This window comes from Hippichthys cyanospilos, chromosome 18 (assembly GCF_059441005.1).
Source record: "Hippichthys cyanospilos isolate Australia breed blue-spotted pipefish chromosome 18, RoL_Hcya_1.0, whole genome shotgun sequence".
NCBI lineage: Eukaryota > Metazoa > Chordata > Actinopteri > Syngnathiformes > Syngnathidae > Hippichthys > Hippichthys cyanospilos.
In genome coordinates this window covers 5,331,057-5,354,688 of record NC_142386.1, presented here as the reverse complement: position 1 = coordinate 5,354,688, position 23,632 = coordinate 5,331,057, and the positions used below count along the sequence as shown (strand labels likewise).

The 23,632-nt window shown below is 39.0% G+C and overlaps 1 protein-coding gene across 1 annotated transcript in view; it reads right to left on the bottom strand.

Annotated features, from left to right (window-relative positions):
• Positions 1 to 1,087: 1,087 nt before the first annotated feature.
• The window catches only part of gabrb2b (gamma-aminobutyric acid type A receptor subunit beta2b), a 33,572-nt gene continuing 11,027 nt past the window's right edge, over positions 1,088 to 23,632 (bottom strand). Inside the window, exons 4-10 of the mRNA XM_088441030.1 lie at positions 19,650 to 19,870; positions 15,282 to 15,364; positions 10,172 to 10,309; positions 7,001 to 7,153; positions 5,513 to 5,757; positions 5,181 to 5,321; positions 1,088 to 4,640 (exon numbers count right to left, since the gene is read on the bottom strand). Coding sequence (XP_088297156.1) covers positions 4,293 to 4,640; positions 5,181 to 5,321; positions 5,513 to 5,757; positions 7,001 to 7,153; positions 10,172 to 10,309; positions 15,282 to 15,364; positions 19,650 to 19,870 — 1,329 coding nt within the window. The 3' untranslated portion in view covers positions 1,088 to 4,292. The remainder of the gene's footprint in view (positions 4,641 to 5,180; positions 5,322 to 5,512; positions 5,758 to 7,000; positions 7,154 to 10,171; positions 10,310 to 15,281; positions 15,365 to 19,649; positions 19,871 to 23,632) is intronic.

The window sequence follows — 23,632 nt, the reverse complement described above, 5'->3', positions numbered from 1 at the left end:
TGTGTAACACACACTCGAAGCTGCTACGATTGAAATCGAATTGCGATAAAACAGAAAAGACAGCCAAGCGAGAACAAAACAAGAACAGTCAGAGGGATTTGCCAGTGAAAGAGAAAGCACACATGAAAATATAATGAGGGGAACACTCACAAAAAAAAAAAAAGACTCGTTAATAAAAACTTTTTGGCTCTTTGTTGCAAGGCAAGAGAAAAAAAAACTTGATTTTTTTTCGGTAGGCAGAAAATGGGATGCATATTGTATTGCTCTGTTCAAAGTGAAAACCAGAAGAAGGTCATGGGAACAAAGACGGAAGAAAGTGTTCACGTCTACACAGCGGGCCCATTAGTGAAAAGTGTAGATCAGTGTGTTCCTGACTTCATCACCCCTGTGGTCTTAAAATGTTTACCTCTCACTTACAGCTAACTCCTACGCTCCATGCGTGCGTTAAACTCCACATTTGGAGCTCGCGCCATTACAGCACACATCGTGTTGTGCTTATCACCCCGCAAGAAAAAATAAAAACACATCTGATCTTCATCCAAGGCATGTAAAAACAGTTTAAATAGGTTGTTGTTTAGACAGAAAAATAGAAGCACAACTATTCGCTATTTAACCAAAATATCTGTTACACCAATTATGCCAAAACTCCATCCAACAGTCGTGAAATGGCCTCTACTTTCAGCCACCAAATTTCCAGGTGTGCCGCGGTCCTTCGAGTAAAATTACTCACTTTACTTGTATCATAAGTGCTATTATTATTCTTAATAAAAAGAAAATGTAGTCATTCAGGTGTTAATAAACACAAGGGCTTATTTTACAAATGTGGTGCAAGGTTTTCATAGCTTTGTACGTGTTCGTTCATATAAATCCGTACAGCTTTATGTATTTTTCCACCTCCCCGTGAATGATTACTGATATACAATTTATTTTTCTTCTTTAAAAAGAAACCATGAAAAAAGATGACCCTGACTATAGGGTGTATATATATATATATATATATATATATATATATATATATATATAATATATATAATGAGCAGCTCACCCTTTGGTTTTCATTAGCCAAAATAAAACCAAAGAAGCAATCTGAAGTGTAGAACTGTATACAATATTTATTGATGATGTTATCATTTCCATGGGTATCCATTGTAAAGACAGACATTGGCTTTTACAGGGCGTATCTTTGAGACGGGTACAGCTCAGAGTTCCCGGGAATGTTCTCGTGAGGGGCACGTACGAAGATTTGTGGAGGTGGACGGTGTTGACAAGGTAAGAAGGATTGACGCCGCTCGGATTAAAAGTCCAGGGCAGCACGAGTCTAAGGCTTCTTCTGTGAGTGTGTGCAAAAGTACACTGTCACCAAGATGAGTCATTTAGGCTTTTAGCATGTCCTTTCCCCCCCCCCAGGGACGATTCCAAAACATTTTCACAAACCTCAAGAGCCGTTCGGAATCTATTCACAACCACAAAGAATCTCCGAACTTTATACAAGGGGTATCTGAAAGGCTTCCAAGAGCATACGTGTTCAGCTTTCAGAGCCCTAGAAGACAATATACAGTATAGTCATTTTCTATAGTATAAATATGTGAAATTTGGATTTACAAGGTTTTGCCAAAGAGCAGTCTTTGCACTTTTTTTTACACAAGTAGAAAAATATATGAAACCAAAATGCCGTGAATTCCATTGACGTATTAAAGTGTAGAATGTATGATGTAGACCTTCCTTGCCAGTTGCCAGTGTACTTTGGGGAAAAAAAAGAACAAAAAAACATGGTTGCCAACATACGATCTATGGCACACTCTAAGTGTAAGTATATTATCCTGCTTACACTTCCAATTACAAAAAATGGTCTTCAAAATAAAATCAATGTAAAATTACCATGGGAAAAAAAGTCATATAATTGCCAAAACAATTGTACTGTTCATAAAAAAAATAGCAAAAAAAAGTCTTGAAAAAACATCTATTTTTTTCAGTCCGACAATAATATTTGTAAGCAATTACTAGCAACCTTTCAGATATAATGACACATAAAATTGATTTTTTAATCTAATGTCAGACAGCCACTGCGTATAATGAAACGATCTTACAATAATAAAACAATAATCCACACAGACATCTGAAACAACTCGTCTGGCATTATTAAAGTATGTGAAAGTGATATTTTTAGTTGTGTATATTTTACTGACCTGAGATGAATTTTTTGGGCTACTCCATCTCACCCTTTTGCGACTATTTAAAAAGTTAGCTAAGTACGATTTCGGTGATCCTCGGTAGAACAAATGTTTGTGTATGTACTGCCGCATAAATCATAAAACTTCTACATTCATAAATATAAATTTTGGCAAGAACATGTAAACAAAACAAACCACCCAATCGTTTTTGCAAACAAAGCAACGGGAACAAAAAATGCAATCATGTGACGCTAAAATATACTATGTACATTGTCAAACATCTGATGAGGCATTCTATTTATGTTACAGTATAAATGGTAGTGAAAATCTTATTTTGTTTGTTTTGTAGAAAGCTTACGTGTGTTTATCTACAGTGGTTACATAATTGATTAATAATGTTATGCCTGATATTTACATACATGTATTTGTGGGCATCGTGATCTCAAACTAAATTTAGTAGCTGTATAAAACATTGGTTTTGCTATTTATGTCTTAAAAGGATTCATTATATGAACTATTTGTAATTTAACATATTTATCAGAGGGAAATCATGTTTAAAATATCTTTTTTGTTGAAATGACAAACAAATGATCCTATGCCAATTCAGTCAACAGTTGAATTTATGAATGAGTAATCCCAATAATTGATATGTAAACAGCGGTTTCAAAGTTTGATGCTCGCAACCGTATACCAGATCAAAAGAATTTTACATGTACAGTTAATATAATTATGGGAAGTTATTTTGCTGATGCATTTTTCTTATAGGATCTCGCCTCCGCGTTAATTGTTTTTATAAAGAGCAAACAATGGGTATGTTTTCTAAATATTCAATACTCTTGGCGATATATGCGATATAATTTCATTTAAAAAAGTTATTTAAAATGTTTAATGTTGTTGTTGTACGCAAGTAAGTATATTTTTATGACCTTTACAAGCACCAGCGTTAAAAACAACGGTGCAGCCTCTATGGCTTTTAAGATCTTGTGTGCAAAATGCTTTATAAAATCATTTTTTCTAACTAAGAAACTAATAAAAGTCCACAGAAATATGATTATATATTGTACAGTATATGGGTATTTTTTGTCGTCTTACAGTTAATGATCATATTGGGAAATAATCACATTTTTATGCACAGTGAGGGAAAAAGGTCTGCATTAAAAAACAAAACAAAGCGTAATTAGCTGATACTTGTGCTTTTTTTGCAAGTGTGCAAAGTACTTTCTTCACATAGTAGTATTGATAGTATGTGCCCGTTACAGAAATATGACACAACTCGACACATTTGTCAGTACTACGCATGGGAAAACAAACTGGATGATTTAAATTGTTTTAAATAGTGTCCAGCAAATGTGAACAAAATAATGTGTACAGTAAATGTGTTTTTCAACAATTATAATAGAAAATAATTATATCTATATATATATATATATAATTATCCATCCATTATCTTGACTGTTTATCCTCACAAGGGTCGCGGAGGGGCGTTTGTCCCAGCTTTCTTTGGGCAGTAGGCGGGGTACGCCCTCAACTGGTTGCCAGCCAATCGCAGGGCACACATAGACCAACGACCATTCACGCACCCAATCACACCTTAGGACAATTTAGAATGTCCAATATACCTGCCATGCATGTTTGTAAGGAAACCCGAGTACACGAAGTGAACCCACATAGGCACGGGGAGCACATGCAAACTTCACATAGGAGGCCCTCTTGCGCCGCCCCTCATATCTAGGTAAAATAATCGTTTTTCACATATCTGACAGCGACTTTTACCAGTTTTAAACAATACAATTCAACAGATCAACCAATGCAATTTGGCAAATAACAGACTGTACTGAAAATAAGACAAAAAAGATATGTACAGTGTATTAAAAAAAAAAAAAAAAGTATAGTTTCAAAGAACTAAACAATGACTTTAGAACAGGCACCTTTTTTATGATTATCTCCCTTCTGTAAGTTTTTTTTTTTTTTTTTATGTGTACAGTAAGTCAGCAAACGTGATCAAGACATGACGAATGCAGTCCTGGGTGTAGTACGTCGGTCCATGTCACGAGACACGCGAAAATAACGCGGAAATAAAATACAAAGAAAAATTTAGCAAAATATTTTCAGTTTGCTGTCCTAATTAACATAGTAAAGCCAGTAAACAATGTTGAAAAAGGAGAAGACAGTTGGGAAAATCATCCGCGACCATTTGTCTATGGAGTTGACATCAGTCAAGTCTGGAATGTTGATTTTGAGCTGCGACGTGCGCCTCCTTAGTCGACTCTTCTTCTGAGTCATGTGGCGCTCCAAGGTGTTTCGGCCAAAGTTGTGGCGGGCCAATCCGGCTTTGCGGTACTGCAGGGTTGAGCTGTCGTACGTTAGCATGGTGTTCCGCGGGTCATTGAGACCCAGGGCCAGCTCGGAAATCCCCATGTCGTTCTTGATATCTAAAGTACTCAGCAGGATGTTTTCATGCGGGTCCATCTGGTGAAGAGAAACGCCGATTTTGTCATGGCCTGTCTATGGATGCGTAATGTTGGATAAACCTATTCACGGCTTCATTTGATAGCTCTAATGTCGGTCCGCAATGCGATAAATCACGCAAGCAACAACGTTCGAAACACCAGGGGTCAAAATCTTGTTTTTTATTTTTCTATGTTTGTTTTTTGCCTCCATGGCTATTTTGAGAAAAATGTAAAACAAACTTTTGCAGCGTAACATTCATAATAGTGATTTCGATATTACTTGGTGCGTTTTCCTGAACAAAACTACACTAAATGCCACTGGTATCACGCTTGGTCATTTTAAGAAGAGGCGTGGCTTTGGAGTGAAGCTACATTCAAATCTTGCTAACAGTTTTAACATAACCTCTTCCCATTTTCGCCGGAGGTGTGTAAAGCAGGTAGTTTTTAAACTGATATTTACTGCCTCGTGTAGATCATAAACCTCTCAGTAACCTTGGCTCATAAAATATCAATAACTTTGAGACGGTGCGGCAAATATACGACATCGGTTCGCACCCACCTTATTCTTTTGCTCGCCGAGTCCGATGGCGGCGTCGTCCATAAAAATCGGCTCCCACATTGAGTCATGACCATCCAGATCCCTTTGTTTCATCCTGGCGTACAAAGTGTCATCACGACCGACGACATTGCCCACCAGCCACTACAAGCGCATATACAATCGCCACGGTTACGTATAAAAAACAAAGTAGGCGGGAATAAGCTGGCAAAGAACTTATGTTCCTCCTTATAGGTCCTTAGAGAGTTGAAATAAACTTGAAGAAGTCTTTGAAAACAGAATCTTAGTGTTCAATCTATTCTAACAGAATGCAATCAAGCAAGCGGACGTCGTACCTTGTTTGGATCCATTCTCATCTTTTCATTGTTGGCTGTAGCCGTCTTCTCGGCGGCCCTCTTCTGACGCTGAGGGCCCCGTCCAAAGAAGATGTAGTTGACCAGCGCGTACTCCAGCAGAGCCAGAAACACAAAGACGAAGCAACCCATGAGGTACATGTCAATTGCTTTGACGTAGGGGATTTTGGGAAGCGTTTCTCTCAGATGGGTGTTGATGGTAGTCATAGTCAGCACCGTGGTAATACCTGGCGGGAAAGAAGAGTATCGTTTATTCAAGAGAGGGCTAGTGGCGCAACGGTAGATTTATTCCTATTTACGAGACTCCGTCTTTGCTTTATTGATCCTGTCAGAGTCCGTGAAATTGAGTGGCTTAGCGCGGTAACTTTAAATCTAGCATCTGGAAGTGAGCTAATTTTACATTTTTAATTCCAAAGTCAACCTTGGCCTTGTTCGTTAGGCAAGGGTTCCTGCTGAGAAAAAAATGTCAATGCTTTCGAACGCTTCGGGGATGGTTAAGAGATTGATCTTGCATTGAAATTTGCTTCGACTTTAGGTTGCAGTGACTTTCAAAGAAGAAGTTTTCCAGAAACTAAAAATATTCTGATCGCGTGAGGTGGCTCATTCAAATGCATATCAAACCCGCGGCCCGGGGGCCACGTCTGGCCCGCTATATCATTTTATGTGGCCTGAAAAATTCTTTAACTTTCTTACTGAAATACCACGTTTGCAAATTTTTTCAAGATTTTATCGAAATTAAGGGGTGTGTTAGAATTTAAGCAATAGCTGTTATGGACGCTTTTTGCCTGTTTAGACTATCGACTAGCGGTCGCTGTGCCCAGTAAAGGGTTAAAGATATAATGGCCCCTCTGACAGAAACAATGACAGTTTGGCTCATGATAAAAAATGAGTTTGACAACCTTGAATGGTTTTAGATATGCGATTAATTAAACGTGTTGTCAACTTCCGGAACGTTCTCAAATGTTCATACATCTGCTAACAATTAGCTAGTTATTTTATTGTCCGTCTGTCACAAAGCTGATCATTGCCAAAATTGGATCCAAAAAAACGCAAGTCTGTTTCGAAACCTAAAATCAGAACAATGTTTGTGAATCTTCTATAGATTAAGGGGTGACAACACGTTGAATCGCCGAGATGACCTGTTCCCATTATGAGGCATTACCTTTTTTCATTAAATCCTGTAAATGCCCCCGACCCCCACCCGCCCCCTAAATCACTAAATGCAGCTCAGTCTTCAATCTGCGAAATTGCCTTGTCGACCGAATGGAGGGATGAGTAGAAGGACGGACGAAGCGAGCTGGATGGCGTGGGCTCGGAAGACGACAGGGAGCTTACAACAAACGGTAAAGAAAGCTCCCAAGCGTTGTGATTTTCATAATGGAAGTTGACAGGGGAAAACGGTTACCCCCGAAATAGCTCAAACCTGATGACATCCATTTTGGTGGTGTCGCAGAAGTGTACCGGACTTACCCAGGGCCACTCTGGCAGCGGACGCGTCATAATTGATCCAAAAGGAGACCCAGGAGAGAATGGTGATCAGGATTGACGGCATGTATGTTTGCAGAATGAAGTATCCGATGTTTCTCTTCAGCTTGAAACTTAAGGACAGCCGGGGGTAAGCTCCTACATAATTGGAAATAAGGAAGAGTAAAGAAAGCCAACATTTAGGACTCAATCAATCTATTCTGAAATTGGTGTTTGTGGAGATGTAAGGAAGTGGCGTCTTGAAAGTAAAATAATTTGTCAAAGATTAAAATAGGGTAGCAATATTCATTGAAGTATTGATGTAATACTTAACTGTCAAACGTGAAAACACGTCCCTGGCATTGAATGAGTTAAGGTCCGATATTAAGGACATTCATTTCCAGATAGTTGAGTATAAAATCGATACTTAAGTACATTCTAAAGTATCGATAAGGAACTCAAGTATATGGGATTTAATGTCTGGACTCTTTAAAAAAAAAAAAAAAAAATGGCATTGAATGAGTTAAGGTCCGAAAAATAGTATATTATGAATGAGCAAAAATACAGACTTATTTTAAGAGTAATAATAAAATTAGATGTATTTGATTTGTTTCCGTAATGGTCAGTGATGCTTTCATTTGGGAAGTGTGCAAAAGTTCACCAGTTTGTCGAGACTGCACTCTAAAAACCTCTGTGTCTTATGGTCTGAAAAATACTCCGCTTATTTTAGAATGAAAAAAAAAAAAAAAAAAAGACAGCCACCCAAAGCGTGTTACAGTAAGCCCAACTGTTCGGTTAAATTGTTCTCACTATCCAAGGAAAAAACACATTTTGTGGTTTTAAGTTTTACATCCCAAACAGGGAAGGCAGTTAGTTCCGTTAACGCAGGTGAAAACGAAAGCTTTTCCAGATGCATTGTATTCATTAATTGCTTTTGTCAAAGAGCGCCTTTTGCCACATTTCAACCGAATTGTAAAATGTCACACAAAAGGTCTTGGAAGAGCATCACGCGGAATCGCAATTTACTTGAAAGTCATGTCGACAGAAAAGGGCCCAAAGGACAAGATTTACACATGAAAACACTTAAGAGTCCGTCGGGCCGCTGTGTACGTCTGCTATTTAATTGACTTCATTTAATCACGAGGCACCGTGAGTGTCACGAAGGTTTAAGTTCACAAGATAAAGAAACACGGTAGGTTGAAAGTAACACAACAAAGCCAAATGCTATACGTTATTCATTAGATAAAATGACATTGATTCTCCTTGACGGTAAATTTGACACCCGTGTTGGGTAAACGCCAAGCACTTGCTGATGTTGCATCTTTGAACCATCTCAGGGTCACTTCTTCCATTTTGCTATTGACACGCTATTAGGCATGGGTGTCAAACATACAGCCCGCGGGCCAGATACGGCCGGGAAAGAGGTTCAACCCGGCCCGGGAGATGTTTATCAAATCATCGGAACTCCGGAGCCGTCAGCGCTAAGGGCAACTTAATTCTAACTGATTTTGAAGTCAAAGAAGCGGGGCATTGTGTCGATACGACATATATTACGGTAGCTGATGCGTTTGAGTGTTGAGGAAGGCGAAATGTGTGCATCGACGTGGGGAGAGACGCTGGACCCATCATGGTATGTGTTCTAAAATATGTATTTTATGAAGAAATGGAAAAATGATGATAGAAAATTTCCATATACCCCTGTGGGAATTTTTGACTCAACTCAAGCTTTTTGATGTTTTTAAATGTGTAATATCAAAGGAAAAGCATGCAAAAAAAACATTCGAAGGCAAAAATATTGCATAGCTTGTCAAAAGATAACGACTTTCAATTCGCCACGCTGCCGTCCCTTGCAAACGGGAGGTGGAGAGGTACACCCTATGCATGTCAAATTTAGCCCATGTCGGGCTCATTTACTGCCATTAAAAAAGGGAATTGGGAATTGGATTGGTCTAGCCTGAACTCCAAAAATGCTAATATCTTCAAAAGTCATAATACTGACAAATAAAATATTTCTAATTCAATTTCAGCATAGTTACTTTTCACATTTTCACAATTTTTGTACATAAAGGGGACCTAGGTTTCCCTCCCAAAAAAGTATATATGAATGGATAGGGCTGGAGGAAAAATCTATATTGAATTGCCACTAATTGTTAACTCTGGCAAACCCGGATTGAACATACAGCAGATCCAGTGTTCCGCTTACACTTACGTTGCCTGCTTTCACGACCATCTCATGAATTTGGAAACATGGAAAACATGAATATTTCATTGTATCAGACAACATTCTTTTTGTTTATTGCTTTTAAATAAGTCATGGCGTCTTACATCTCAGAGGGGTATAAACTCAGTTTGAATGTTTTCATCTTTACAAGCTATAGTACAAGCAATTAGCAGAGATGAGATTTCCCGATCCATTTGAGTGAAATCACTTTGCTTGCATAATAATGAAATAAAAAGCTGCATTCAAATCCTCGTTTCAGAGCTGTTGCAACTTAATGAAATTAAAGTTTGTAGATTGACTTTTGGGTAAATTAACAGTTAATTTATTTATTGTTGGTTTTCAAACATCATTTCTAATTGGGTTTGATAGTGGTTTTCAACCTCTTTTTTTCAGTGATGTAACCTCTGTGATTTTTTTTTTTTTAGTTTTTCAGCCAAGTAACCACTAACAAAGGCAAACCAATTTTTGGATGCAATAAAGATACTTAAAACGGAGTGTTGTGACATCGATGTCTGATTTATTAAACTTATAGTGGTGTCACAACACATATATTATTCAGTGACAACTGTAGATAGTGTATGGCGGCCATTTTGGATAGTGACATTAGGCGCATTTGACCTTCTTGCTCTATAATGCAAGTGCAAAAGAAAAAAGTTGTTTTTGTTGTTTTGTTTGCAAAAACTTTCAGAAACAACAAAAAATATTTCTCCTGTCATTTGTAATTGTTTTTCTTGCATCGCTAATGACAGTAAAACCTAACAAAATAAAAAAGTCGATTCATTTTCCAATTGATCTCTTAATTTGAAAGGAAAAAGTTTGCTGATACCGCAGAAACCCTGTTAAAGTCTCGTGTACCTCTTGACATAGGCTAATCCTTCATTTTGAATTTTCAAGACTTTGAATCAAATACCGATTTCACAGACTCTTAGTTCTCTCCAGGGATTCAGGATCCTCACCTGTCGAGAAGACGACATTCTTGGATATTAGCTTGTGGTCTACAATGGAGAACTGTGGCAGCTCAATTTTGTCCACGCCGGTCACAGCGTTGTTCCCTCCTCGCCAGTAGAACTCAATGTCATCTGTTGTGTAACCATCTGAGATGGGGTACAAGAAACAAGAATGTTCTAGTAAGTACTAAGTACAAAAGAATGATAAGTACCAGACAGTATGCTTCTTTATGTTCCATTAAAGGCCTTTGGAAAAAAAAGAAGGGTTATTTATTGGTGTGAACGTTGATTTTAATTGCCATCGTAGGTTACTTCGCACAGACTCTAGCGCCAGTGTAATAACTATATAGCAACCAAAAAATGTCAATAAAGTGGTTACGATCATTTTATGGCTGTGAGTGGCTGCCAAGTTTGGGAAAATAATCAGCTTAATGTTTACATTTTTGCTGAGCCTCAGTCGCAACATAAATGTTAATCTCACAGCATTGTAGGGCCTGGTATTATACATGAACCATTTTTGTACATTTTTTTGTGTGTGGTTTGAAACTAATTTGACCAAATTGTGACAATTCAGCATGTTTTTTAGAAGAGAGAAAAAATGTTTTATTTGACAAATCGGGGACATGGCTCACACCATTTAGAATGGATTAGTGCTTTTTTGTGTCTCCTTATTTTTCGTGAAGCTAAATAATGTATTAGCACTATTAGCTTAGCACGTGTTCACTTGTTTTTTAACAATCACCTTTGAGCCTTCCTTGAATAAAGCTTGCTCTGATGCCTCAATGCTACATTTTGACTGAATTATGGAAAAGCCCGACTATCAATAATAAAGTAATGTTAAACATACAACATTACTTATGTATAATTGCTGAGGAAACCCCTTTACACTGTACCTACGGTATATGGGACTAAATCTATGAGTCACACTATTATGTTGTGTCCCATGTGCAACTAAATTATTAACGTTCGGCGAAAGAGTGATTAAATAACCAAGCTAGGCATCCATTTTCATCTCTAGAAGCGAGTAGAATCCTTGAAAGGGACAAGAGTCTATTAATATTAATCCAAACCAAAGCTATTCCCTCTTTTGCTTTCATTTTGGCCAAATCAGCGGAGACGTGGGCAGCAAAGTGGGCTATGGGTCCAAGCAATAAATCATTGAGTAACATGTTATTCCAGTTCCATTTGAGGACAATTGCGACTTTAAAAAGCAAAGATAAAGCATTCTCGTTAGACCATGAAAGTTGGTTCCTATGTGCTACGTTGGATGCTGAGGGTGGTTCATTAGTGAAACGGCAAAAAAAAGAAAAAAAAAAGACATGCGAGTCTGTTAAACCCATTTATATGCACTCACTCAGCAATGCGGTTTAATACAACGGCCATTCAATTAATCCTCCTTCCATGAGGATTATACAATAAGGTTCTTCACATTGAGAATAAAAAGGGTTGCAAAGCACTTGTGATAAACAAATTAATATCACAGTGTAGGGCATCATAGAACTCATTGAAAAAGATGCTGAGCATAGCAACATTTAACCACTGCCTATGATGAATTCTATGGGATTTGCATATCAATTTAAAGATATTATTATTTCACATTGACTTGTTTTATGGTACTTTTGCCTTTGTTGCTAAGATGAATGATGACAATTTGGAGATTTAGCAGCAAGGAAATAAGCATGACTGTTTGGCCATGCATGTAATGTGTGCAGGGCATAATGACTGATTACCAAGCTTTCTTTTTCTACCATTTTGTCTCTTTCTTTGCATTCTTTCGCTCTGGCAAAGGTGCTAGTTTTGTATAGGTGAAAGTCCTCATTGACTTCAACCTAGTTCAATAGCATAAAAATGACAATATTTTTTACATTGGTATAAAAAAATTGAAGTGTTGGCTTACACCAGTGCTTCTCAATTATAGTTTTATTATTATTATGTCTTTATTTATTATCATAACATATTTATTTATTTAGAATTTTAGTTCTATCATTTTCCCCCGCCCAAAATTTGGTACAGTCCTGTACTGAGCCTACTTATAAAGCTCCGGTTTGTAGTATACAAGCTTTTGGTGTGAATGGCTAGTTCATAACTCTCTTGACATTTTTAGTTTTATAAAATGAATACAAGTTGAAATAAGGCAGTTTGCAAGTCGTTTCCACCTTTGCAGAGTCCCTTTCTAGTTGAATTCCAAACGCATGGTCATTTGTCTCCCCGTCTACCTCGCCGCAGTTCCCACCATCCTGCCTGCTCTCCTTAATTAAATCTTGACTGACCTATTTAGTTGGAATGAATTATTAAAGCTGACTCTTCATCGGTGCCTTTGAACAGCCTCGCACTCAGACACATCTATTGTTGGTCTTGATGAAAGCCCCGCTTGGCGCTTGCTGCATTCAAGTGTACCCCACACCGCATTTCCTTTTCAGGTGCGGCGCGGTTGACGTTCATCTACATCTCAAAAGTTATCAATCGGAAGGCCCCTCGCGCGGTCCGGCCGAAACTCCGGATGCTCCATTTTGACCCTGATGTTGATGTGCAGTTTTTCAAATCACAACGCAATACACTGCGATGTGGATATTTGTTCCCACGCGGCGTTAAGAGCGAGATGAATATAAAGCTCGATGGTTTGAAACAATCCAAACATTCTGCTCTTTCAACCATCGAGAAATTGCATTAATATATTCCGCGGCGGCGATTCGGTGATTTGCATGATATCAACAGAGAGACTCAGTCGTACAAATTACAACAATAGGGCGAATAGGAAAGGAACTCCATTAAGCCTAATTGGCAGAGATATTAACGTGTTCCATCTGGGGAGAAAAAAAAATGAGTATTTCATGGCGGCACAAAAGGTCTGCGAGTCTGCGAGCGCCGGCAGGCCAAAATTAAATGAAATTTTTGGTGATTCCATCTGTGGAGATAACAATACAAGAGAAGAGCTATTTAACTGGGACTGTGGCATATCTTCCTGTCTGCATCTGACTGCAGGCTTTTTATCAGCTCAATAAAATGATGTCTCCCTTGATTTCTTTTAATGGTCAGAGAAGGATGACGGCAGGAGATAAAATACTGGCATTCGAGCTATAAAAAAAATGTTTTCCTCCAAGTGATATACAGTAAGTCCATTTTTTCTTTGCACGTTCCGATTTTTTACAGACACTAAAGATAACGTTGATGTTTGAAATAATAAAAATGAGAACTGCAATTGAGGCTGCAATTGATGATTATTTTAGTAATTGGTTAATCTGTCGATTAACATATTTTTTGGGTTTATAAAGCACAATTAAAATGATTTACTTCATCAAAATGCCATCCATTTTTAAATTTTAATGTGGGATACACCGAATTTTTGGCCACTGAAGATTTTTGGTTGGAAATGGCAAAAAAGGTCAATTGAACATTATTATTATTATTATAAGGGTGTTTAAAAAAAAAAAAAAAAAGCCCGATCATTAAACAAATCAATCACTGATTAAGATTTCTTACTACATTGAGAGATTTGATATTACTCATGTAATGTATAACTCTGCAAAGGGCCAGTTTAGGTTCTTCATCTGCAAACTCTCTTTAGGCACAGTGAGTTGTTACTATTTGTCAAAGCTTGGAAACAGTCTTGTGAAAGTTCAAAGTCATTTCAATGGATGGAAATTTGATGTAGAAATTGGGTGTCAAATGGTCCTTCATGCCTGGTTGCAGCTTTGGACTCTGGGAGACATCCATTTAGCAGAAGCCAATGCTCCCGTCTGAAGTAAAAACGGAGATGTTTAATAAACAGACAGTTTGCATTTCGGCTCAATGCATATAAAAATATGCATGAGCACGCACGGCAGCAAAATGGAGCACCTGCCCGACTATCTCAGCGCTAACTCCCTCCGTGAGCTCAAGTGGCTCAACTTGAAGATTTTGTTTTGATTCCGCGCTGTTCAAAGTGACTTTAATGTGAATTCTGGCGTCCAATTAAAAACGTCTCTTATTTCCGCAGCGTACGGAAAGGCTGGAACTGGCTGCTTGCCCGGATAGCAAAGGAACATCTAAAGATAAGAAAATAAATAAGTAAGGCGTAGCCGTAGATGGCATTAGAGTGAGATAGAGAAGTAGCTCTCTCCATATGATGTGGGCCGTTGGTGCAGAAAATTTAACTATTACTTGGTAGGAAAACATGAATAAAATGATTGATTTTTTTTCTCATGATTTGAGCCCGGCGGCTTGTAGACCATTGCGGCTTATGTGCAGTTTTTTTTTTTTTTTTTGCTGGCCAACAGGAGACAATGCCATCAGTAAAGCAAATGTGTGTATCTGTTCAAACAGTCAATTTCTGGAACAACTATGAATAGAATTGAAAACATGTGAATTGATGGCTGTGCTTGAAATGCCTTTAAAAAAAAACATTTCCATGTTGTCTAAGCGGTGCCACTCTGAATTGACTCAGCTGAGGACATAAAAATTTGTGCATAATCCTCTCGGATTTAGTAATATTCCTGTCGGCGAACAAAGACTCGAACGGTGGTTCAGTCCGCTAGTTTCTTTTCTTGAAAATATTGCCGTAACAATCTCAGCCACTTGCTGCTGACAACCAACTGACATCAGTGCTCTAGCTCATCCTGTTACGGTAATTATTGCAAGTAAGAATATGGCCGATATAAAAAAAAAGACACCTGTGCATTAAAACTCGACTTGTGTGGCTGATGGATTTTCCTCATACTTTTGGCCTTCACTTTGGGGGAAAAAAGTCACTTTGACGGTAGGGTCATTCAACTGTTCACATAAAAAAACCATGGATAAGCGTATTTCATAAGTTTTACGTTCGTCTCCATTTACAAATCATCATTTCCTGTCAGTGCAATTAAATGTGAAATTCCCCATTGCCCACCACAATCACACATAGGCTGGAGCTAATCAAAATGACAAAGTGTAGTTTCTGGCATTAAACGGGTGAGTGACCCAACAGTGTTGATCATTTATTAAAAAGGTTCACAGACGCTGTACTCGCAGAGTCTGTGTGACATCTTTGAACAGGAAGCATGTTCTTGTTGTCATTAGGGCACCTGAATAACACCGTATAGTGGCGTGTCTTGTCATATCATACGATAGTTGAATCGGTCATTGAAAAGGACAAACTACTCACAACTCTCAATCTCCAGTGTGCAGTTTTGCTCATCTAGCGGATACCTTCTGAGGTCCATCATACAAGCAGCGGTGGTGGTGATCCTAAAGTCACACAAAAGACAAAAAGGTAACCATTACAAAAATTCAAGGAATATTCCATCTATATCATATAACACACATGACTGTTGCTATAGTAACCTCCACAGTCACATAAAGAGGCAAGGACGGCGAGGATGATGATAACAGCCAAGCACGAGTCAATAGATAAGCTTGTGTTGTCCATCAGGCTTTGTGAGAAGAACATAAGGATGAGGTGTGAGTAATAGCTTTCTATTCTTCTCCTGGCTTGGCCCTTGTGTGCAAACCTGATTCCCACAGAGGGAGTTGCCACTGAGCAGCACAGAATGGCGAGTAATCGTGTAGGCACACCTGACAACACAGATAAATGTGTGCTAGTGGAGAAACTCATCACGAGTCCCAAACGCGGAGGTAATCAGCGAGTGGGCTTCTCGGCCTTAACGGACTCGCTCTTCCGTGATTGAGAACAAAAGCCTGTCTGATGCCCTTAGTTATGGACGTTGTATATTTCCTGATCTCAGAACGGTTCAGCGGGCTGGAGTGGCGACTCGAACATCATGTATTGAACTAGAAGGTCCACATTACTCAATCCAGGCCTGTTTGAAGGTTTCAATTTTGTGTTTGGACAACATTTGGAGAAACAGGCGTGTGAATGGATAGAATCGTACTATGCGGCTTTGTTCATAAGCAATTTTCCTTAAATAAGCAGAGCTATGTAGATTTTTTTTTTTAAAACACCAAGAGGGACGAATTATCCAAGTTGAAATAGCCCTGGCCAAATGAGTTGATCAGATTTGCTCAGTTTTGTGTTACCGACTCCAACAGACATTGCGAGAAATGCTCTTAGGAAGCTTTTTGGAAGAAACATTTCCACAAACACGCTTCTAAATCGTGTAGACAGGTGTAGCTAAGATTCATATTTTTGAGGATTTTCACTGTTAAGTGTAATGGCCAGGTGTGTGTGCCAACTAACAGACACACGCACTCTATTTTGTCGTGTAACAGGCCAGCCTTGATAAATAAATGATGTTTGGCCATGACGAGGTTGGGTGGATTTTCCGTTCCACGTCTCTTGTCTTTGTCAGCGTTTCTTCCAGCAGGGTGGATTTGCTGCTGGTGATGAGTCCGCCAAGTGTTTAACCAAGGAGTAAATTGCTGCTTACTTTCTGGCAAATCTCCGATCTTGTGTGTGTAGATGGGGGTCGGCGGTGTAGAACTGAGTGCAGAGAGCCTCTGGCGGAGTCTTTGGGAAGACGGCCCAGGTAAGGTGAAGGTCATCTTTGTGTAAATATGTACACGGAGCAATTGTGTAGCGATGGTGTTATCGGTATCTGCTGCCATTAGTGAGTTTTTCGCGTCTTCCAGTAAGTTTTAGGATTGCCTATATTTATAGGTTAAATTGTAACTTTACCACACACTATATTCCCAAGAAATATCTTAACAAAACAAAAAAAGTACTAAAACTATGAATTATACAGTACATGAACATGTGGCGAAGACTCTCCATTTCTTCTACTACCAATCCAGGCTAAACTCGGCTCCTCCTTCCAGACATACGCCTCAGCAGTATTTCCATCTCAAGGCCTTTATTTATAGAAAAATTTGAACGCAAATACTACTTTTTTATGACCTGTGGCTTTGGCGCCATCTTGCGGCAGCTCACGGCGTTACAGACAGACTAAATACGCTAGATAAACATGGGAATTTGTGGATGGCAAAGCAAAAATGACCAGCATAATTTAGAGTCAGTTAAACTGGACACCATGGAAGAACAAATTGGGAATTATGTCACTGGTGGTGTAAATGATGCATAATATTTCGGCCTGTGTTTACTTGCTGGCCGCCCGAAGACGTCACCACCAAGCATACCAAATAAGCGCCATATGTCAAAACAACACGGTGGCCCTCACTTGTGAGGTCAAGTCACGGACAAGTAGCCGCACATGCTCAAGGCCATTTTTAACATTCGCACCAAGTAAAATGTAGACAGTTGGTTACATGGTCTACACAGTATTAAAAAAAAGAGTAATAAAAGTGAAGTTGTTGTTGTAATAGCACATTGTCTTTTCAAAATAAGAACAAATTTCCTGGAACATGAAATAACCTGTTGCTAACTTGTGACTATTTTGCATTATTGACATTAACAACACAATTTTTAATGGAGTACATTCAGTATATAGAAAGTGAAGGGTGTAATTTTAGCAGGTGGCGAGTTGAAGTGGAATGCTAAAGTCACTTTATGGATAATACACAATCCGACGACGAATCACGATGCATTATTGAGCAAGTTGAAACACTTTCCTGCTGTCATTTATTCATCATAAGCTGTGCTCTGCCTCGAAGGCCCACGGATGCAATTTGAGTGTAAATGAATGTCTTTTCATCTTGATCTAGATTGCTCATAAATTGCTCAGAACAGAAAGCTGAAGCGCACACCTAATTAGGTGATCTTTCCTGTGAAGCTCATACTTGCGTCAAAAGCTTTTGACTTACTACTGGCAATTTAGATCATATTTCTCCGGTGTCTCCAAAATAGGGCGAATAAATAATGTAAGTTGGAGAATACAAAATCAGTTTCTGTGGAAACAGACCAACCTGCCTTACTATGTGACAGTGGATTTAAAAAGGCAAGTCAAGTATTAGGAATTGAAGCTCATTAAAAAAAGCTCTTCTTCTGTTGTCCTTCGAACCACCTTCATGAATTTCTGCCCTCAATTTGCAGTCGAATGGCACCCAAAGAAAGTAAATACAGAATATGCGTGCATATTTATGCTTTTGTTCTCTCGGTCTGGATTCACTCTTATCTGCTTCAATGGATTTCACGCATTCAATTACAATCCAATTGAGGAGTCTCATAATCAAAAATCACATCGTAAATTCCATCTGAACATTTTGTGTGATGAAATTAATGGCAATTTTGTATTTTTCTAATATATTCTCCTAATGCCATCACAAGTACAAATACCTTGAAATATGTCTTAAATAAAGCCTACCGAAACTGTTTTATTTCAGGGTTCACATCAAAATAAAGGCTTGACAGAAAAAAAATGGTAATTTGCTGTATTTAATGTAGCTATAGCATGATATATGGTGTGTTTGGAGGTTTTAATGTAATGTACGATATCTGTATGCATTGCCGTGTTGTTATAAGCGCAACTGGCTGATCTCCTGACCCAATTCTGGCCATCCTACTTACATGATATTGAGTGTCAAGAGCGATGGATTTCTTCCCCCAATTTCATCCTAATCCCCCCTTCATCCAAAGTAATATTTGATGCCGACTTTTGTCGCAACTTCGCTCTTCACGGCCAAGCAAATCCCAGCGATTTTGGATATTTTCATTTGCATATTGGATTCGGCTGTGCCAGGGGCCGGTACAGTAGGTCATGCGCTTGAACTCAAACCACACGACAAAACACAGGGATTCGTTCTATCTGAATCCGACCCTCGCAATCTGCTCGTGCCGCTACGCAAATGAGATTTGTTCAGTTCAGATAGCTTGTTTCTAATCAACTTATTATGATTTGAACAGCGGCTCAATGTTACTTAAGCTATTTGATTAATATTCTTGGGTTTCATCAACATGAGATGACTAACTTGTACCCTAAGTGTTAATTCACATGTATTCTATATTGACAACAGACAACATTTTTATTTCGATTGCAAAATCTTCACAAAATCACGAGTCAGTGAATGTATTTAAAAAGGTGCTAAAAATAGGTGTAGGATAGTGTTTACTTGCAGATGTACAAATCGTAACGGTGTGGGCGACGAAGACCTCAACGTTAATTCTAGTCTCCCTCAGCAGTGCCAATGTGTTGCCATAATAGCCATTAAGATGTTACGGTTTTTAATAAGCTTTTATAGAGTTTGGGCGTCTGAGGCCTATTTTGCAAAAAGAAGCTGATGAGACACCGGTGCAACAGTGAAGTGCACCGTCAACGGGAAGCTTGAAAGTCAAGTCAGTTAGCTCCAATGTTTAATAGAGCTTGGCGCTCAGATGAAGTTCAGAACGCCATTTCTATACATGGATATAGCAGCATTAACAGACTCATTAAAAGTCGTAAGCGGTTATGAGAACTTAATCTAAACACTATAATACAGTGAGCGAGGAATTTAAGAGTCATTCCTTAATGATTCTTTAATTAAGGAACCCCATCTTTGCCTTTATTACTTTGAAAATACTGCAGTTCATTTTCCAAGCTTGATAGTGTATTACCTCCAATGAGCCTGCCCCATATATATATATATATATATATATATATGTAAACTGTTGAGCATCCAGCAAAGAGGGCGAGTGTAAGCTCACCTCAGACCGTAGAGCACAGTTCCATCTGGGTGCAGTCGGATCATTCTGTTTTTCACAGTGACACCATGGACAAAAGACTTCTTGTCGTTGAGGAAGTAGGTGTCGGGCACCCACAGCTGGTCGGCCACACGGTTATCTAAGGTCAGGTTGAGGGGAATCTCCGAATAGGACAGGCGCTTATCTCGCCAGGCTTGCTGAAAGTACATGGTCAGTGTGTAGTCCTGGAAGAGAGGGAAAAAAAAGAGATGAAGAGTGAGGAAAAGAAGGATAGAAAGCGCTACAAGAGATGGAACGGGAGAGGAGTGTTACTCTTAAAAGCCGGCGTTTTACACCGCTGCTCTGTGATACTTTTACACGGCCAGCTTTCATTTTAGAGCCGCGCTGGCCTTCAATATTAGATGAAGCCCGTTTAAAATGCAAGCGGAACAGCACAAGTACAAAGAAAAAGAACTGTCGGAACAAGGGCGAAAGATGTGGCTTGGCTTCCTCGCAACGTGAGCTTGAGAAGACACGATGAAACGTCTATTAGACAATCGACCCTTGCAACTCGAACGCTTTCATCGCTTTCTTTGTGAAACCTGCCAAATGGCATACACTTGAGAGGACACGCCAGCCTATAGAGACAGACATGGCAAATACATGTACAGCAAATGCTACATGTCTTTTTGCTTCATGTAGTAAGACGTCCCCTTTGCTGCAGAAAGGCTAGTAGATCACAATAAAAGTCAGATATTGTCAAATAAATCATATCTGTAAGAGCTTCAAGGTTAGTAAGCCTCAGTGGTACACATTGATTTGTGATTAAGCCGGGATAAATTGCTTTTCCGCAGCTGTGGAAAGTAAAACGAGATGGCAAAGTTTGGTAAATACTGTAAAGATTGTCTCAAGGTGGCAGAGTTAACACGAAATCTAATTTATGGGATGTTAATTTGGAAAATTAATGGGTCAAAAATCAACTCTGTCAGTCAGCCTGGTAAAATGAAACTTTGACGTCTATAGTCGTCAATGGCAGTGAATGTTTTCATTTCACTGCATCGACGGCGGTCGACTGCTAAGCTATTGTTGGCATCGATCACACTGAAAAGAAAACGTCAGTGGTGAGTCATCGCTTGGTTGTGTATTTTTTATTTTGCGCTTGTCGCGAACACGATTTCAGAACAACACCGTGATGTTTACATGGGGAGCTGCGCCCTCTCTAGGAGCAAACGATTAGCGAGTAGTAGACCGATGTCATGACCATGCTTTTGGGAAGATCTTCAAAATAAAAGCGTACCGAGTCCGTTACTAGAGGAGATAATACATTTTCCATAAAGTTTCTGGGAAAACACACACAAACCCTATACCTGTTAATAATTCATAAAAAAATGAGGGACTCTTTTTTTTCATCTCCTGCGAAACTCAGACATGATAAATCTAGGACGGCGTCAGCCCCCACAATCATTCAGCAAAAGGCAACTTTTTATATCAACTCTCACATGAACTTCCTTTCTCAAGGAACTTTTTATTTTGTTGTTGCCATGACTGACATATTCACATTCTGGCAAAGAAATTCGAACATGCATTTTTGAACATGCCTGGTAGATACAAATGTGATATTGCACAGCACCTTTGGGACTCTCATGTCGCCTGGAGGAGTTTGAGGAGCAGGAGCATCTTTTATCCACTTCCAATATGACACATGTTGTCATATTTGCTGTGCCTTATGTAAGAGTTTGCACTTAAAATTCTTAGTATTTGGCAGAGTAATTAGAACAATTCACAGTTACAAACTTGATGTGTGACTGGACTGGAATATCTGCTATGACTTGGAGAAACTACTTTTCTGCTTGTTGTTCCCACTCACACCAACTTCTCAGCCGCACGTGCGGCTTTCGCAACACTCGCATTTCCAGTCGACCGTTACGTAACGGCTCACGCTGGCATGCCGTGGACTGCGGCACGTGTGGGTGAAGAAGAGATGCTTTTTTACCGTGAAGCTATTGTAAATACAAAACATGTCAAGCATTTGGCGACGCACGCTCGAAATTAGTCCGTAGAACGGATACCGCCTTAATTTTGTATGCGCTAGACCAGGGGTCGCCAAACTTTTTGAAACGGAGAGCTTCCTTGGTACTGAGTAATATGAAGGGCTACGAGTTTATGTGAAGACAACGATCATGTTCATGATTTTTCACAATAATTAAGGAACAGCTTTAGTAAATATGCAAATCAAGTGTTATATGTAATGTAAATTAATACATGTATAATTGTAAAATTCAGAGAAAATCGCCAATGTTTTATATCTTGTGAGCTATATATATATATATATATATATATATATATATATATATATATATATATATATATATAAACACCAATGTTCTATATCTTGTAAGATGTAGATAGATAGATAGATAGATAGATAGATAGATAGATAGATAGATAGATAGATAGATAGATACATAGATAGATAGATAGATAGATAGATAGATAGATAGATAGATAGATAGATAGATAGATAGATAGATAGATAGATAGATAGATAGATAGATAGATAGATAGATAGATAGATAGATAGATAGATAGATAGATAGATATGTGTGTGTGTGTGAGTGTATAAGTATATACTATTTATCACTATATACATATGAATTTACAATAGGAGATCAAATTACCTTTCATCATTTTTCAACATCACAACATATGCAAGGTGGCAATTTTGCCATTTATTGCCACTTGACAAACATGTCTCAACGGAGCCAAAGGTCTCATCTTCCAGCGTCACATGACCAAACCCAGAAATCAGCCCTGACAATCGCCCCTCCCGGAAGCATAATGTCTTGTCTAATGGCTAATTGTAAGGATTGTGTATATCTTGTAATGGACTCCACAGAGACAACTCTGCTTGGCAGTGGTGAAACTTACAGGCTTTATCTGAAGACGTTCTTCAGAATGCACAATCCCGCCGCCCGCTTCCAGGCCACTTTTTAAATGTGTGTTCATCTCAAACAGACAAGTGACAATCACTGCGGAGTAGAGTGGGTGCTGCGTAAGTGTGGCAGGGTTTGAAATATTTCCATTGTCATCGCCCACAGCCTTTCATCGCAGCCTTATCTACTTGAGGAAGCTGCGGCTCGCTTTGTCGGACGGGCTCTGTGGAGGTGACACCGCCGCTTCGCCAAACTTTCCTAAAAGACGACTATTGTGCGCCTGGGCTCGCCGTGGGAGGAGGAGGCTCCAAATTAGCAGGGCCACTGCAGTGGCAGTGCGCGCGCACATGGAAGTGCAAGTGAGGCTGTCATAATAACAGTCGTAATGAGCATCACTACATAAACTGCGCTGGCAGAGACGCAAAGCTAGAAGTAAGCAAGAGTGATGCGGAAAGAATGATTTATGAACAATTCGCGGGGTAGGGCGATACAAAGTCATCGCAGTCGTCTCCAGAGTTGAGAGTAATGCATTACAAGACATTAGAAGCATTACAAACAAAAATAGTAATGCTAGGTAATGAGTAACGCATAAAGCTAGCAAAAAGAAAACACGTGCAGGATTGAGAGTGGGGATTAAAATAGAGCGGCAAAATTCACGTTCTCTCGCTTTGACCTCAAGAGGTTAGGTGAGCCCCAGCATGTCGTACGTAGAAGAAACTCTGCCGCTCTCCTTAGCGGATTCGCCAGAATTTCAAAACCTTGTCATCCCTTTTGCAACTAACAATAATGACAAGGTAAGCTAACACTAATTTTCACTGCACAATTCCTATTAATAATAGGCTATAAATATTTATGGCCTATGTATATCAAGATGAAGCATACAAAAAGTTATGTTAAATAGTACTTTAAACACGATAACGATGATGTAAGCGAGTTACTAACGTTGGCTTCACCAAAATCATCTGTTTTTCAAACGTCTCTCCATAAACTAGCCGACTGGACTTGAATTTGAATATTAACATTGAAATTGTGGAACGAACAAACTGCCTAAAACTTAAAAAAATGCTTCGCTAT